The following is a 16,657-nucleotide window of genomic DNA, read 5'->3' on the forward strand; positions in this document are numbered from 1 at the left end:
ATCAATTAAAATTGATTTTCGTTTACTAGCATGTACATGTATATGCATGAATAAAGAGAGAACAGAGAGAACTGCTGCAACACATCATGACTGCCAATTGTAGAACATGAGTAGCTCTAATTCACTCTTTCGAAGGTGTCCAAGGGCGATAATTTCGTGCTTTTCTATTATACTATAGGAACATCGATACTATCTTTAATATGATGTGGCTTTTGTGTGCAAGTGCTAGTGCAGAGTTAGTATTTTGCGCTATTTGCTTTTTACTATTGTGCATACTTTGTCCAAGTGAAAGGTGTCGCAGCAACCGTGTCCGCCCAAGCAGTGCTTGCGTACGCAGCTCACTTTCGAATCTGCGCGCTCCAGCCCAAGCACCGGTTCAGTTCCCCAGCTCCCCCACACCACCAAGATGGCCGCCTCCCCCAACAAGAAGCTCCGCGAGGCCTCGCAGCTCGACCAGCTCAAGCAGTTCACCACCGTGGTGGCCGACACGGGCGACTTCGAGCAGATCAACAAGTACAAGCCGCAGGACGCCACCACGAACCCGTCGCTGCTGTTCAAGGCCGCCCAGATGGAGCAGTACTCGGCCCTGGTGGACGACGCCGTCGCGTACGGCAAGGGCCTGTCGGCCGACCTCTCCGAGAAGGAGCGCCTGGGCTACGTCATCGACAAGCTGTCGGTGAACTTCGGCCTGGAGATCCTCAAGGTCGTGCCTGGCTACGTGTCGACCGAGGTGGACGCCCGCCTGAGCTTCGACACGGAGGGCACGATCGAGCGCGCGCACCGCATCATCGAGCTGTACGAGAAGGCCGGCATCAAGAAGGACCGCATCCTTATCAAGATCGCCAGCACGTGGGAGGGCATCCAGGCCTGCAAGAAGCTGCAGCAGGAGGGCATCTCCTGCAACATGACGCTGCTGTTCGGCTTCGCCCAGGCCGTGGGCTGCGCCGAGGCCGGCGCCACGCTCATCTCGCCCTTCGTGGGCCGCATCCTGGACTGGCACAAGGCCAAGACGGGCAAGTCCAGCTACGAGTCGCACGAGGACCCCGGCGTCGTGTCCGTGACCAAGATCTACCAGTACTACAAGACGTACGACTACAAGACCATCGTCATGGGCGCCAGCTTCCGTAACACGGGCGAGATCACCGAGCTGGCCGGCTGCGACCGCCTGACCATCTCGCCCGCCCTCCTGGAGGAGCTGACCAAGTCCACGGACAAGCTGGCCAAGAAGCTGGACCCCGAGTCGGCCGCCAAGGCGTACTCGGGCGAGAAGGTGTCCTACGACGAGAAGGACTTCCGCCTGAGCATGAACGAGGACGCCATGGCCACGGAGAAGCTCGCCGAGGGCATCCGCGGCTTCAGCGCCGACATCGTCAAGCTCGAGCAGATCCTCAAGGCCAAGCTCAACGCTTAAGCGAGACCATCGTACCGAGTCTCTCTGCACGTGCAAGGGGGCGCTCGCCGCTCCGACCTCTGCGCAGCGGCGGCCCCCCTGGCGCTGGGAGCGCGCTGATGTAGTAGCGCGCCTCGGTTTCTGTTTCGGCGCCAGTGACGTAGTCGCACGAATTTAACACACACACACAAACATGAACCAAATACCCAAACGCGTTTGCATGTTTCATCTTTTCCGCTGCAACGCACGTTTCGCGTTGGTGTTGCCTGTTGCAGTTCGTCCGATTGCGATCGGAAAGATCGCTCTAAGATCTTTCGTACTTAGCCGACTGCACACAGTGCTCTGTAGGACGAGCCCAAATCGCGCCAATTAGCGCCAATAACCAATTGGCGCACGTGGAAAGCTTCGGGCCCAGGCGAGGAAATGGTCAACTTCGGCGACGAGTTCCAGCTCAGCCGCTGGTTCAACGCCAGCAACGGCCCGAGCAGCGCGCACGCGACGGACAGCGAGGACGGCGACGCCGCGGGGTCGGCGGACGACGCCGTGGCGCCGTCCTCGAGCGCGAGCCTGTCCGAGTGCTTCATCTGCCACATGCCCAACCCGGAGTACATGTCCACGAACACGGTCAAGAAGGCGCCGCCCGTGCCCGTGTGCTCCGTGGGCTGCGAGGCCAAGTACCTGGAGAGGAAGGGCATGCGCCCGTCGGCCGACGCCAGGAACGCCGACCCCAACCACTGCTTCATGTGCCAGGCGCCCAACCCCGAGTACTCGATCAGCAAGCGCGGGACTGTGGTCCCCGTGTGCAGCAAGGAGTGCGAGGACGCCTTCCTGCGCCGCAAGAAGCAGCGCGTGGGCCCGGATGACGCCAGCGCCTCCTCCGCGGCCAAGCGGACGAAGGGCGACGACGCGGAGCCTGCCAAGCGCCAGCGACGCACGCTCAACTTCCTGGGCGACCAGCTTCTCGACAGCTCCGACGGCAAGGGCTACAAGAGCTGGTGGCTCGGAGCGCTCACCTTCTACGACTTTGTGTATCAGCGCCATGGCATGTGGCACAGCTACTCAATCAGCAACGACGTGCCGCGTGTCGACCCCTGTCTGATCAAATTTGGTAAGTGGTCAGGGGGAAAAGGTGATAGGGTGCTCGTGACCAGATACTGACGCTTATTGTGGCCTTGGTTACAGCAACTTGCAACATCTACCGTGAGCTGGACCGCAGCACTGCGTACGTCCGGAAGCACGTGCTCCGATGGCAGCAAACCCACCAAGGACGGCTGGGTGTGCGTGAAGTGCTGTGGATGACGGTGGTGTTCAGGTATTGCAACCAACTGGAGACTTTTCACAAGCTCAAGGGGATTCCCAGCTCTGACGACTTCCCCCTCTTCAAGAAGCGGTATGCTACATTTCTGGTAATTGCTATTCGTCGAGGGCAGCTAACTGACAATGTGACTGTGTCTTGGCAGTCTGCTCGCAATGGCAAAGCGTACCGATGACAGTACCCTGTTGGCGGGTGATCGTGATCTTACGGTGGCCTCTTATCTGGAGACGCTGGAGAAGTTTTTGCAAAACATTGATGATATCACGGTTGCCCTGAAGGAGTGCACCAAGACCAAGCAGATCTTCGATACGCTCTGCAAGTTCCAAGACAATGTTCTGGGGTCATTTACGTGCTGGCAGGTGGTGTGCGATCTGATGGAGCTACATATGCTTGCTGAGGACTTCACCACGGACGACTACGTTTGGCTCAGTGTGGACGCGAGGAAGAGCCTGGTGCAGATCTTTGGCAAAAACCGTGCACGCCCCTCGGAATACGTCGCACTCGCGCAACTACTGCAGCAACGCCAGCTCCAAGGTTTCAAGGCTCTGCAGGTGGATTTCCCGTTCTTTATGAGCCAGAAGCTGGACTTGAAGAACATCGGACACGCACTGCATGGTTTTCAGATGTATCGCAACATGAAACTAATGGAGAATAAGCAAATCCACAAGCAGGAGCCCGGCACCTCGCAGCCTGTGCTGTACAGCTCACGCACGTACATGATGGACTCCGAGAACTGCGAGATCTGCGCGCACCCGGAGAACGAGGACGAATTGGTGCTGTGCGATATGTGCCAGCGCATGTTCCACAAGTACTGCATCAACATGAAGGAGCTGCCCCCGGCGTCATGGGTGTGCACTGCGTGCAAGACACTCCAGAACTACCCCCAGGAGGGCCTGGTTGTGGAGCAGGAAGTCATTTCAATCGATTAAACTACAGGTTGCGCAGCCACTCGCGCGAGACAGTGATAGGTCGTCTCAAGTCAAGACTTTGATTGAAATACAAAAGATCTACACACCTACTCAAGCCGCCTTGGTTTTCGAATCCGCAGGTGCTTTCTTGGTAGTGCGTGCTTCATTCTTTCTTTCCCATCGGTTCTTCACTACTTGGTAATGTGAATCATTTTTCCAGATGTAGTAGAATGCGATCACATCGCCGCAAGACTTGTTGATAATCTGCAGCAGCAACTTACATTAGCTACGAAGAGGGTATTTCGTGATACACTACATGACCACTTACCACATCAGCAATTCGCGGGAAATCCTTGCCGTAGCACTCAATCGCAACTTCAAAAACTCTGATCTCAAAAGGGGTCCATGAATCTGTTATTCACAAACAAAGCCATGCTATAAGCTTCAAACGTTGTGTAAATCAGGCTCTCGAGGGCAGATTTACCTAGCACAGATGGAACACGCAGTGGCGACAACCCTTTGAGTCCCTGCTGAAAACAGGAGACGCGCTGCAAACCAAACTCGGAAATCTTTTGTCTCTTGTGGTTAGACGCATATGCTGGTTGGGGCGCATACATTGTCCGAGAAGCATCCAGGTAGTCTTGTATGTATAGCTGTCGTTCTGCACGAACGCATGGTAAACAGTTAGAAATATATCCAATGTACGCGCTACTGTGGTGCTGGCGCAAGAAAAGCGCACATACTTCGAAGGCGATCCATCAGCTTGAGCATCTCGCTGGATACGTCTGGCTCAGGCTCAGGCAGGAAATCATCTGACAAGTTGCCATCGTCTCGATTTTTCGCGCACGATCCGTGCTTCTTCCAGATATAGTAGAACGCAATAGTGTCCTTCACTGATTTCTTCGGAAGCTGTAGGCACACACAATAGATAAGCGGAAAAGTCCATCGAAGCAAAACTCAATTCTCCACTTGAAACGAACCTGCTCAGCGATAGCGTGAAAGTCCTTGCCGAAGCGTTCGAAAGCCTCCTCAAAAAGACCGACTTCGAGACCCGTCCAGTCATCTGTAGATTGGAAATCCACCCTTAGCTTTATGTAAGACAGGAGCTCTCAACAGGCAAAGGCAAACGTACCGAGAACCTGGTGTGCCCGTAGCGGAGACACCAGCGCCGCCAGCGCATCAAACGTGGATCGGCTCTTCAATCCGTACTGTCACGCACAATAGCAATTGCAACACAGCGTCAGAGCTTACACACAGCAACCCACCACACTGGGTGAGGCCACTGCTCATTGCCGCCTGACTCACCGCGTTGGGCTTCATCTTCAAAATGGCCGCCGGCCTCTTCATTTGAAACTGCATCTCGTACAGCGCGCGCGCCGCTCGCAGATACCGTCGGATATTGTTCAACTTCACTGCGCACAGCAAGCACCGGCACGTCAGCGCGTCTCGACGCCACTCTTTCTCTCCATCTCCACCTCCTGAACTCTTACCGTCTGCATTCTCTGCAGCCCCCAGCACCTCGTCGCCTCGCCAAATTGAAGCGGACGGGACCACCTTCTGGCCGTCCCGTTCGTCTGCGCTGCCAGCGTCGTCTCCGCTGCTGCTATCGAGTCGCAACTGGCGGCACCACAGCACGAGTATCGCCCGTTATTCAAGCCCAGTCGCTCGCGTAAGCCACGGGACCAACAGCCTTCCACGCACCGGACTGGGTCTCTTCTGCACCCTCAGCAGCGCCGCCTTGTTCGGAGTCAGCGGCGAGCGCTCCTCGGACGCGCTGCAGGACTCGGCGGCGTCGCTGCCCGCGCGGTCGCAGCGCGCCATGTTTTTCAATAATTGCAATTATTGCAGGAGTCTAGGTGCAGCGTAACTGGTTACGCGAACACGTAAATCATTGTCAGCAATAATTGCAGAATGGGTCCGTCAGCGGTGCCCAAAACTCAAACTGGGTATCAAATTTCCTATAAAGTACGATTTTCCACTTCAGCTACGAATTCAGCAGCGATGACGACGGTAGCAGCTCGCGCCGGCGGCGAGCGGAGCGCGGACGATGCGGCCGACTTCCTGCGCCGCCTGTCCATCGCGGATGCCAAGGTGCTGCTGGAGAGGACGAGGTGCGTCGGGCTGGCGTTGAGCAGACTCGGACGAGCAGAGGGGGGAGGGGGAGCGACCCAGTTACTGACTCGTGTGGCCTCGTGGCAGGAAGGAGAAGGAGAGCAAGACCAAGGAGATGCAGAAGATGATCGGCGTCAGGTACCGCGACCTCATCGAGTCGGCGGACAAGATCGTGAACATGCACTCGGCTGCGCTGCGCCTCGAGGTGTCGCTGAAGGAGATGCCCGAGAAGTGGAGGCAGATGGAGCTGGCCCTGGCCAGCGCACTGGCTGTGGAGGACCAGGCTGAGCACGCTCAGGAGGAGGAGGCTGAAGCTGCTGTGCCAGAACCTCAGGAGGGGAAACTAGTGGACGACGCCGACAAAGTGGCGTTCCTGGTGGAAGTGCCCGAGAAGATGTGGCAGCTGCTGGACGAGGGCGAGTCGTTGAAGGCGCTGGAGCTCTATCAGCGAGCGAGCAAGATCCACGACGAGTGTGTCGCGAAGACCACAGAGCTAGAGTTTCCATTTCTGCGGACGCAGTGGACGTGCATCCAGTGCTTTCGACCGGTATGGTGCTCCGTCGTGGAGGTTTGTTTCTCTTGTTGCAGTGGAAGAGCTGACGCATTGTTGTTGTTGCATGTGATTTGTGCGTATAGAGAATGGTGGAGTGTGCTGAAACTTATTTGACTTGTCGGGGAAAGGAAAGTCGATTTTATGTCGACAACTTGTGCACTCTGGCGGTTCTGAGCGATCCTCCCATTGCTGCTGACAAGCTGTTTGAGGTGTTTCTGGAGTCGCGATCAAAGTGGATGACTCCTATTCACAAAAACGACGAAGAACACGCAACTAAGACATCCTCCAAGAAGGAACGCTCTTTGATGATCATTTTGAAAACGATCAGCATGACGATGGCGCAGACGGAGGATATTTTTGGTGATGGAAGCGCTCGTGGACTGCTGAGCTCGATCCCCTATCTTCCATCGAGCTTCAATGACGGACTGGACAAGTTTATTTCGTCGGGAAAATTGCTCAAGTTGCTGAGCGACTGGTTCCAGCGTAAACGACGACAGGTGAGCAACAGCACAACATTAGTTTTGCTTTCCTGCAGTCCGGGCTAACGATGCCTTCGTTTGTGCATAGATTTTTGACGTGGCCTCCCCAATTATTTCAAGTATTGATTCGATATCACTCCTGTCACAAGTTCAGTCGAAGCTGTATGCCGTCAACAAAACTAGTGGTGGCTGTCTGAATGTGAAGCTCTGGAGTCGGGTCCTGAGCGAATTACGTGGAAGTCATGAGAAGCAGTCGGCTTCTGCTGTTGAGTCCGTCTTCACTATTCTCTTTGCAGATGCATTTCGGAAACGGACGCGGGATTTGGTGCAGCACTCGTTTGTCGAAGCGCTCGAGGCGATTAAAAGTCAAATTCGCACGAGCCTGGAAGATACGACAGCTCGAATTTCTCGTAGCGACTACCGTCTGAGAAACGTTAAGTTCTATGACTACTTCGAAACTATTCAGAAAAAAGCTGCCGATCTAGACGCGAGTGATCTCCAGAGCGTGTTGATTGAAGAATTTCTTCGCACGCTTTTTAAGCTGGTGGTATTCTTCGAGCAGGAGTATCCACTGCCACGAAACCAAAAAGCCGGCGCTGTGAACCAAGTTCCAAGTGTTTTTCTCAGTATCTCCAACATTATGGCGGGAATTGTTGCCGGATTTCATCGTCAGGTGAACAAGTTATTCCCGGGGACTACGACTACATTCGTAATTCCAGAGAAGGACTCTTCTCTGCTGACAATCTGCCCATCTTTTGAAAAGTACAGCAACGATGGCGTCGTGATGAAAGCGCAGTTGAAGTCAGCACTGGGGGTGGGCACTGGTAATGATTTCGCCGATGAAGTATGACGCAGCTAACTCGTGTGTTTCTATTCATTTTGTTAGGAGATACTAGAGAGTGGACAAAATGCAGTGGCTTGCTTTATTGACGAGGAGTTAAAGCGAGTGGATGCTTTGGGATTCCATTCTCTTTACCTTGTCTCGGAGATCAAGCGGAAAACGCCATACCCTCAGCTTTTTGTAAACGTGTTGCACGACCTGTCGAAAAAGTACTGTGAAGCGTGGGCTACGATCTTGCTTCAGCAGAAAATTCAACCGTTGCGCGAGCTAATGCAGATGGAACGATATGATTCCACGAACGAGGTACGAATCTGAGGACAGCTTACTTAAAGAGCGCTGTATGATTCTAACACTGCCTTTGCAACTTCACGTAGGAATGGATTGCTACCCACGAAGGCTGGGTTGAGCAGCTGATTTCAGACGAAGGTTTAGGTGGAGACACTGACGATTCCTCCTCCGAGTCAGAAATGACTCTCGGTGATGAAAAGGTGTGGCTCCCGTGGTGCGAAACACCAACGGTGTCAAGCTTCCTTTTCTCTTGTTGTTACGGTCTGGACGATGCGAACCGGTTGGTTCAGAGCGCAATCGGAACAAAAGACGAACAGATCAAGTTGATGCAGCGTACTATTCGCGAAGTGTTAGTCGAGCAACTCACCATCGTCAGCGCGGCGGTGTATGACGCTGCAGTTTCCCTTCTTGTTGAAGCGAAGGCAACACAAAATGATTCGGTGCTGAATTTCGGTGAATGCTGCATCCAGCAGTTTCTGTTCGACATGTATTTCGTTCGCGCGACGTTGGGCTTTTCTGACTTCATTCGCTTTGGCTGGGGTGATGAATTGAACCCGGAAGAGTGTTCGCCTGGGCTACTGAAGTTAAAATGCCTTTTCGAGCGAATGCGCGAGTTCATTGATCCTGTGGATTGGGAAATTTATGGACCACAACTAATTGAAAATGTTGTGCTCCAATTCCGAAAGAGCCGATTGCTCTTTTCGTCGCTGTCGGAGTCGAATGATATCAACAAAATCAGTAAGTCGTATGTAGCGTGGTGGATGTGTGAGCCTTATCTGATCTAATTTTTTTTCGCTTTGTCACGATTAGATGGAAAGGAAATTGTCATCGGCGCTCAAGACACTAGGCCACTTGCTCGGATCGCGGAGCCTGTCGCCAGGTTTTCACTACTACCAGTCCCTTCAAACCGCCGCAAGTTCCAGCGGACTATGTCGCGCTCAAGTGAGGACGATACAACGGAGGGGCGAAGCAGAGCGAATAGTTCGACCCTCTTTCACGAACGGTCAGGAGCGGAGGACACGTCACAGTCGTCTACCATGAAGCTGCAGAATCTGCTCTCGTCGTCGGCAAGCTCAAACATCTTCTCAGCGGCGACATCGGGCACCAATTTGCTTTCTTCCGCCGCCAAGGGCATTGGGTTCCTCTCGTCTGCAACTTCAAACAGATACTTTTGAAACAATAGAATGGAGTCTGTTGATGTGCAAGGGCTAGTCGTGTTGATCGATCTCTACTCTATAGAATGGCACGTGAAAAGATCTACTCGACAAACTTCATGGATGCACGCTCCTTTGAAAGAGCCCCCCATTGTTGGTCGTAGACTTTCGCAAATGCGCCAATGTCGGTATCCTTGTCCTTTGCCAGGGAATCCTGCTCCTCTGAAAAGAACTCGTTGGTGACGATGGTCAGCGTGTCGGCCATCAGATCACGGATAACGAAGTGCAGGCGGTCACCGGTTTGTTTGAAGTCCGGGCCGGGGTTGAATTCCAGAAGCCACACATTGAAATCTTCGTCGACCATGAAGTCCACGCCATAGATCTCGAAACAGTTGGGTAGCGGCTGGAAGACCGAAAACTCACCCTTGTACGCGTCAAAAGTCTCGGCGGTGATTCGACCAATGTCGGCAAGTATTTTGGCCTTCTTGCCAGCAGCATCAGTGACACCTTGTTCAGTAAGAATTTCTTCGATATCGTCCAGCAATAAAACACACTCGCTCTCGACGAAGTCCGGGTGGCTTTGCTGCTGGAAAGTGTTGGTAATGTGCGAGTAGTTGTTGTCCGTATCGGCCTCGCAGTACTGCTCGAGAGCACAAAGCACCAGACAGTGCTGGTACACATATACCTTGAGGCCGCCGACAGCAAGAACATACACACGGATGTGGAACTTGCGGCCGCGCAGCAACAGTGGACGCTGGATGTACTCCTGCACGACCCACTCGCGAATGTCGGTCCACTCGTTGACAATGCTGCGCAACTTTTTGAAATCCTTGATCACGTTGACCTCGGCGCCTTTGTTGGTGGCACTGGGTTTCATGATCCACGTCTTGTTCTCCGTCTCCAAGGTCTGCCTCACTTCCCACAGACACGAATCCAGGCGCTGGCGGAACGAGATGCCGAACTGAGCCATGCTCTCGTCGTACGCCTCCCACGTGTCCACCACGAGCGTGCGAGGCAGCGCCTTGCTCAGCATACACTCCGGGTGCTTCATGATGTACTTGGACAGGTAAATGGAGAGCTGCGCCTTGCGCGAGAGCCCTTTGCGCACGCAGTAGGCATTGGCCACCACCTTTCCGGCCAGGACGCTCTTCCAGTCCAGATTTTCGTACTCGTCCCACTGCAACCACAGTGCCCGGCGTCATCGTTAGCGACTAGAACGCACCAAAACACTTGTTTCCCTCGCTAATTGCAACGTACGATCAAGTCCGGCAGCCCCTCGGGGGCGTCCTTGTCCTCTTCCACCACCGTGTACATGGCGGGGTGCAGCGCGAACGCGCGGTCCACGAGCGGCGCAACGTACTCGCTGGGCACGCCCACGCGCGCCACCAGGCCATGCTTGTAGCCGTCGGCCGCCTCGCCCTCCAGCAGGCGGTACGCAATAGCGCACGCCAACTCGCTCGTCTGCCAGTGCGCGGCGTCCTGCATTGTTGGAGCTCAATGGCCAGTGCAGGTGACGTACCTCTCGCGCGTTGTGATTGGCTAAAAACTTGTATCGATAAGTGAACCCATGTCGTCGTGCATACTGAGTCCCAGTCATTCGCTCCGATCCGATTTCACCCACGAGTACACCGGTTAATCCGGGACGCAGCTGGATTTTGCCTCGTTTGAGCGCACCACTTATTCTCGGCCATATCGTATCTCGACAAATCAGGCAGATAGATAGCCGACACCGACGCATTCCGCTGCGTTCCGCCCCCCGTGCACTGCTCTCTGCGTCTCTCTCTGCCTCTGTGAGCCATGGCGGAGAAGCGGCAGGCGCGCCGCGAGGGCGAGAAGGTCTGGTGCCCGGACCCGCGCAACGTGTGGCAGCTGGGCACCGTGGTGGAGGACGACGGCGAGAAGCTGCACGTGCTGCTGCCCGACGCCGACGCGGAGCAGCAGTTCAGCTTCGAGCAGGTGCATCCGTACGACCCGACGCACTCCATGGACCTGACCAACGTGGCGGAGATGGACAACCTGCACGAGGCGCCGCTGCTCGACCTGCTGCGCCGCCGCTACCTCGAGGACAAGATCTACACGTACACGGGCGACATCCTCATCTCCATCAACCCGTACAAGAACATCCCCATGCTCTACAACTTCCCGGAGCTCGACTCCATCGGCAAGCTGGACAACCCCGTGCCGCACGTCTACTCGACGGCCCACGGGGCCTACCACGCCATGATGAAGGACGGCAAGTGCCAGTCCATCCTCGTCTCCGGCGAGAGTGGAGCGGGCAAGACGGAGGCCTCCAAGTACATCATGCGGGTGCGTTGAAAGACGACGAGTTGCTACTTGCTGTTAAGTTCTTGTATTCATTTTTGCTATTCTCTGTGGGTGATGATGCAGTACTTGGCCAACATCTCGGAGATCGGGAAGAAGACGCCCAAGGCTCCCAAGGACGACAACGACGGGTCCTCGGTGGAGCAGTGTGTGCTGCAGAGTAACCCGCTGCTGGAAGCTTTCGGTAACGCCAAGACCATCCGCAACGACAACAGTAGTCGATTCGGCAAGTTCATCAAGATCTACTACCATGCGGACGGCACAATTTCGGGCGCAACAACGAGTCACTTCTTGCTGGAGAAGAGCCGCATCGTGGGCAGTGCCGAGTCGGAGCGCAACTACCATATCTTCTACCAGCTTTGTGCCGGTATGCCCACGGAAGAAAAGAACGCGCTCAAGCTGAAACCTGCGAGTGAGTTCCACTTCCTAAACCAGGGCAACTGCATTCAGGTGCCTGAAATCAACGACAAGAAGGACTTCAAGGAGCTCGTGGAAGCTATGGGCACTGTAGGAATCCCGCCCGATTTGCAACACACCATCTTCTGCCTTGTCGCCTGTGTGTTGCATTTGGGTAACGTGGAGTTTACTGAGAATGCCAAGAATGAATCTCAGATCGCTCACCCAGAGGATGTCACCAACCTGGCCGAGTTGATGATGGTGACACCTGATGAACTCGAGTTTGCGCTCACAAAGCGAACGATGTCAGCTGGTGCACGTGGCTCTGTTGCAGAAATTGCACTGACGGCTGTCGAGTCTGTGAAGTCACGCAATGGTTTGGCGAAGGATATCTTCAGCAAGATTTTCGACTGGCTGGTGTCTCAAATTAACAAGTCGACGGCCAATGTTGGTGGAAGCTCTGGAGTGGGTGCGGGATCCAAGTTTATTGGAATTCTGGATATCTTCGGTTTCGAAAGTCTGCAAGTGAACTCGTTCGAACAACTTTGTATCAACTACACAAACGAAATGCTACAACAGCAGTTCAACCAGCACGTTTTCGTGTACGAGCAAGAGGTGTATGTAGAGGAAGGCATCGACTTTTCTCGCTTGGAATTCAAGGACAACGGGCCGTGTCTCGATCTAATCGACAAGAAGCCGCTTGGTATTCTGCCATTGCTGGATGAGCAAGGAATGCTTGGCCGACGTGCAAGTGACGAAAACTTCATTCAGAAGTTGCACCAAACACATCTGCCGAAAGGAAAGGTTCCAGAAGGTACAACAGTTTACTACTCGAAGCCCCGCTTCGCCACAGATGAGTTCGTGATTAACCACTACGCTGGCGAGGTCACTTATAATGTCGTGGGCTTTTTGGAAAAGAACGACGACTCGCTACACAACGATCTTATTTCATTGATGGACAGCTCCAAGTGTGAGTTCTTGCGCAAGTTGTATCCGCTTGCTCAAACTGGCGCGGCGGAAGGCGGTGCCAATCCACGCAAACCCATCCGAAAAATGGGCAACAAGATGACTGGTACTATGACCGTCGGTCGCAAGTTCCGTGATCAGATGGCTAACTTGATGGTGGAGCTTAAAGCAACAGCACCCTCATTCGTGCGTTGTGTAAAACCTAACAATCTCCGTTTTCCGCAGGGGTGGAACGCTGAATTGATTCTAAATCAGCTGATCTACCTCGGTGTCATGGAGACTGTCCGAATTCGACGATCAGGTTTCCCGGTTCGGAGGCTGTTTGAAGAGTTTCATGAGAAGTATCAGATTCTGACCCGTAACGTGCCGAAGGAGAAACGGGCAACCATGACAGACAGAGACTACTGTGAAGTTATCCTCCGTTTCATCCCCCGCGAGAACTGGCAATTGGGCCACAAAAAGGTCTTTCTTCGCGACAGCCAATTGCGTATACTGGATAACGAAGCGCGCAAGATCCTCCATGAGGCTGCTACTGTTATCCAAAAGTATGTTCGCGGGCGACAACAGCGTCGCCGGTACCTGGACATGCGCGCCAAGGCCATCCGTATTCAGGCCACAACGCGTATGTACCTAGCTAAACGTCACTACCAGCTCATGCGTCATCGTGTTACACTGCTTAATGCAGTGGCAAGGCAGTTCATTCAGCGCCGCAAGTACCAGCGGCTGCGTAAGGTTACTATTCTTGTGCAGAGCCATGCTCGAGGCAATGCAGCGCGGCGATATACGCTGTATCTCCGTACTGCCCCGCCTGCTGCAACGAAGATCCAGGCTCAAGTCAGGCGCTACTTGGCCCGTAAGCGCTTCCTCAAGCAGAAACATGCTGCTGCGAAGGTTGCAAATGCACGCAAGATGCACAAGCAGCGCGCCGAGTTCCTGGAGATGCGTGGTGCGGCCAATGTGCTCGCCTCTAGGTACAAGGGTTACGCTGCACGTAACAAATATCGCGAGATGAAAAAGGCAGCCATCGTGTTGCACGCAGCAGGACGTGGCTTCAATGCTCGTCTCAAGTACGGCAAAAAGGCTCGCATGCGGGCAGTTGCACGTAACAAAGCCCAGATCCAAATTGCGCGAGTGGTTCGAGGTTTCCTGGCTCGGCGTCACTTCCAAGTGTCTCGTCGTCGAATCATTATGATCCAAGCACGAGTGCGCGCCAACCGCGTTCGCACCGAGTATCTAAAGGGTAGGGAGGCTACCATCAACTCGCAGGCTATGATTCGCCGCTCGCTTGTGCGTCGTAAATTTCTGCGTGAGAAGAAAATGGCGACGCGTATTGAAGCATTTGGGCGCATGGTAATCTGTCGCCAACGGTATCTTGACGAACGCAAGAAGATCATTATAGTGCAATCTCTGTGGAGGATGCACAGTGCCCGCAAGCAGTACACGAAGCGTGACAGGCAGGTTACGTTGTTACAGTCGCTCTGGCGCTGCCATGCTCAAGCGAAGAAGTACCGTGACACGCGAGAAAAGATTATCACGATCCAGGCCTTCTCTCGTATGAGCGTGGAGCGCACACAGTATTTGAAAATGCGTTCTGCGGCACGTGTAGTGCAGAGCGCGGTGCGTACGTATTTGGGTCGTCGCATGTTCATCCGCTTCCGCCGTGGAGTTGTGAAAACCCAAGCGGTCTACCGAGGCTACGTCCAGCGCAAGAAGTACCACCGAACGGTACAGCGAGTTGTCATGGTTCAAAGTGTCTTCCGCCAGAAGAGAGCCCATAAGTTGGCTGACGTGCGCCGTCGATCGATGGCGCGTGTTCTAGCTGTTGTTCGCATCTTCCTGTCTCGTGTGCGGATGCGAAACCGCACACAGGCCTTGTTTGAAGCTGCCAACGCGTACGATCTCACCGAGGTACTCCACATCGCGCAGGAAATGCCAGGAATGCTGCGCGTGCGTGACCGCGCAAACGATATGATGTCATTGATCCACGTGGCTGCCAAGAATGGTGATCTGAACCTAGCGCGTTTTGTATTGGAGGAGAATCCGCAGCTTGAAGATCTAGTGTACGGAAAGGATACCGCGGGCAGCACTCCACTGCATTACGCTTGCCGTCTGGCACACCTGGACATGGTACGTTTACTTGCGAAGGTTGCCAATCGCAATTCAAACCCTGGAGCGCATTTCGACTTCGGAGCAGCTCGTACCCGAAGCGCAAGTAGTACGAGCAGTGCTAGCGACGACTCGCCTGAGTTGAAGCTTCGTTCGGCGTCCACCGCTAGCACCGTGTCCATGATGACACCGTCTTCTCGTTCGCCATCCAAGAGCGTGTCCATTGGCAATCGCAGCCCTGTGGGAGGTTTTGACCCGCGCATGCGGGGTATGTCATCTGTCACCTCATCGTTTTCGATGGAGCCGGGCTTCAAGCCGGGTGACCATAACGCACCCAAGCGCCATGGTCGTCGCGCTCTCGTGTCATCTACACCAAAGCGGCGTCTGTCTACCGCCATTGGGGGCCTACCGTCAGTGCTACCGGCAACATTGCAGATCGAAGTGTACAAGGAGGGTTTCCTTCGCAAGGCAAGCGGGACTCGCTGGGCCACCAAGCGCTATGTGATGGTGGACGAGGTGTGCTTATCCTACTATAAGACGGAGAAAGACAAGATTCCGCTGAAGATCGTTGAGCTTTGCGATGCCACAATCAAGCGAAACTCAGATGTGGAGTGCTGCTTCGAGATCAGGTCGCCCCGATTGAAAAGCTCGAAAAACCCCGATGGCATGCTGTCGTTTGTGGCTGACACGGAGCAGGAAGTGCATGAGTGGATGCTTGCCACCCGCAAAGTACAGGGTGTGCGTGTGACCACGACGATCCCTCCTAATCACAACATGATCTGTATCGACAGTGGACTGCGTCGCGACTACGTCAATATGAAAAACAAGCTGGGCTTTACGCCGCTGCACCTTGTCGTGCAAAACGACGAAGACGAAGGTTTCGAGGCCGCCAAGGTTTGCGTCTGGCTTATTGAGAACGGCGCCGATCCCAACGCGATCGATGTGAACGGTGACACGGCCCTGCACTACGCGGTGGAGCTGGAGCGCTATGATTTGGTGGAGACGCTCATGAAGCGTGGTGCTGACTCGAGTATTAAGAACCTGAAGGGTCTTTCGGCTAAGGAGATTGCCGAAGAGGACGACTTGAAGGAGATTCTCAACCCAGCCAACCATGTCCCGAAGGTGGAAGAAGCCCCGGTCGAACCTGAAGAACCTCAAGCTGATGGACTGGTTCCCGTCAAAAAGTTCACACCGGTCACTCCGTCGCTGCTTCCGCCGCCTGATAGATTGCCCGACAGTACCTATGTGTCTGTTTTCCTGGGTGCTATTGCTGTGGCCACTGGTCCCATTATGGAGACGCCGCACTTCAACCTCTACATCATGGATTATAGGGGTGTTGTCGTTGATACGGCGCAGCGGACTCCGAAGTCCCTGATCCAAACTGGAGGCAACTACTGGTGGTTCGGCAATACATGGTATCTTCAGACGCCACTGGAGCATCTCAAGGACGGTAAGAACCCTCTCAAACCTTGCGCTTGTTCAGATCCACCACATCCTTACAATTATTGTTTTGTGTTGTCCTTAGGCTGTGTTGCGGTGATGGAGCTGCGGCATCGCAGTCTTGTCACGCAGGAGGTTGAAGTGGGCTGCTGGACATTCTTCCACCTGGACATCAGCAAGATCACGACGGCGCCAGCCACCTTCGAAATGTACGCGCCACCCGTGGACCCGCTCAGCAAGATTCTCGCTCGTATTCCCGGCGATTCATTCTTGCAGGCCGAAATCAACGTGTCGCTGTAAGCTTGATGGCGTTGGGAAGTCTGGTAGACGAAAGGCCTGTTTCCTGTGGGAACGTTGCCTTCGATTAGTAGTGTGCAACCCGTCGAG

General features: G+C 54.3%; 6 protein-coding genes across 7 annotated transcripts; 4 read left to right on the plus strand and 2 right to left on the minus strand.

Annotated features, from left to right (window-relative positions):
- Nucleotides 1-406: 406 nt before the first annotated feature.
- On the plus strand, nucleotides 407-1,411 carry IUM83_15386 (Transaldolase; the record flags this gene model as incomplete). The annotated part of the gene is made up of 1 exon (XM_067940198.1): nucleotides 407-1,411. One exon carries the CDS (start codon nucleotides 407-409, stop codon nucleotides 1,409-1,411), a length of 1,005 nt encoding a protein of 334 aa, XP_067784681.1.
- Nucleotides 1,412-1,813: 402 nt separating this feature from the next.
- Nucleotides 1,814-3,634, plus strand: IUM83_15387 (the record flags this gene model as incomplete). The annotated part of the gene is made up of 3 exons (XM_067940199.1): nucleotides 1,814-2,498; nucleotides 2,573-2,780; nucleotides 2,851-3,634. 3 exons carry the CDS (start codon nucleotides 1,814-1,816, stop codon nucleotides 3,632-3,634), a joined length of 1,677 nt encoding a protein of 558 aa, XP_067784680.1.
- Nucleotides 3,635-3,724: 90 nt separating this feature from the next.
- IUM83_15388 (Metastasis-associated protein MTA3) lies at nucleotides 3,725-5,434 on the minus strand (the record flags this gene model as incomplete). Its single annotated transcript, XM_067940200.1, has 9 exons — nucleotides 3,725-3,877; nucleotides 3,942-4,024; nucleotides 4,098-4,274; nucleotides 4,357-4,522; nucleotides 4,594-4,676; nucleotides 4,746-4,821; nucleotides 4,919-5,025; nucleotides 5,104-5,230; nucleotides 5,315-5,434. 9 exons carry the CDS (start codon nucleotides 5,432-5,434, stop codon nucleotides 3,725-3,727), a joined length of 1,092 nt encoding a protein of 363 aa, XP_067784688.1.
- Nucleotides 5,435-5,614: 180 nt separating this feature from the next.
- On the plus strand, nucleotides 5,615-9,061 carry IUM83_15389 (Low density lipoprotein B-like protein; the record flags this gene model as incomplete). Its single annotated transcript, XM_067940201.1, has 9 exons — nucleotides 5,615-5,724; nucleotides 5,813-6,272; nucleotides 6,362-6,775; nucleotides 6,846-7,571; nucleotides 7,644-7,901; nucleotides 7,973-8,086; nucleotides 8,177-8,624; nucleotides 8,697-8,828; nucleotides 8,895-9,061. The coding sequence occupies 9 exons, from the start codon at nucleotides 5,615-5,617 to the stop codon at nucleotides 9,059-9,061; spliced, it is 2,829 nt and encodes a 942-aa protein (XP_067784687.1).
- Nucleotides 9,062-9,143: 82 nt separating this feature from the next.
- On the minus strand, nucleotides 9,144-10,525 carry IUM83_15390 (tubulin tyrosine ligase; the record flags this gene model as incomplete). The annotated part of the gene is made up of 2 exons (XM_067940202.1): nucleotides 9,144-10,217; nucleotides 10,298-10,525. 2 exons carry the CDS (start codon nucleotides 10,523-10,525, stop codon nucleotides 9,144-9,146), a joined length of 1,302 nt encoding a protein of 433 aa, XP_067784627.1.
- A 312-nt stretch (nucleotides 10,526-10,837) lies between these two features.
- IUM83_15391 (myosin-like protein) lies at nucleotides 10,838-16,570 on the plus strand (the record flags this gene model as incomplete). Of its 2 annotated transcripts, XM_067940204.1 has the most annotated exons (5): nucleotides 10,838-11,347; nucleotides 11,429-12,077; nucleotides 12,157-12,227; nucleotides 12,338-16,280; nucleotides 16,356-16,570. In XM_067940204.1, the coding sequence occupies 5 exons, from the start codon at nucleotides 10,838-10,840 to the stop codon at nucleotides 16,568-16,570; spliced, it is 5,388 nt and encodes a 1,795-aa protein (XP_067784628.1). The 2 variants fall into 2 exon arrangements, with proteins under 2 accessions (XP_067784628.1, XP_067784629.1); XM_067940203.1 differs by having other exon boundaries at nucleotides 11,429-16,280.
- Nucleotides 16,571-16,657: the final 87 nt, after the last annotated feature.

The sequence above is a fragment of the Phytophthora cinnamomi genome, assembly GCF_018691715.1.
Source record: "Phytophthora cinnamomi strain GKB4 chromosome Unknown Contig87, whole genome shotgun sequence".
Taxonomy (NCBI): domain Eukaryota; phylum Oomycota; class Peronosporomycetes; order Peronosporales; family Peronosporaceae; genus Phytophthora; species Phytophthora cinnamomi.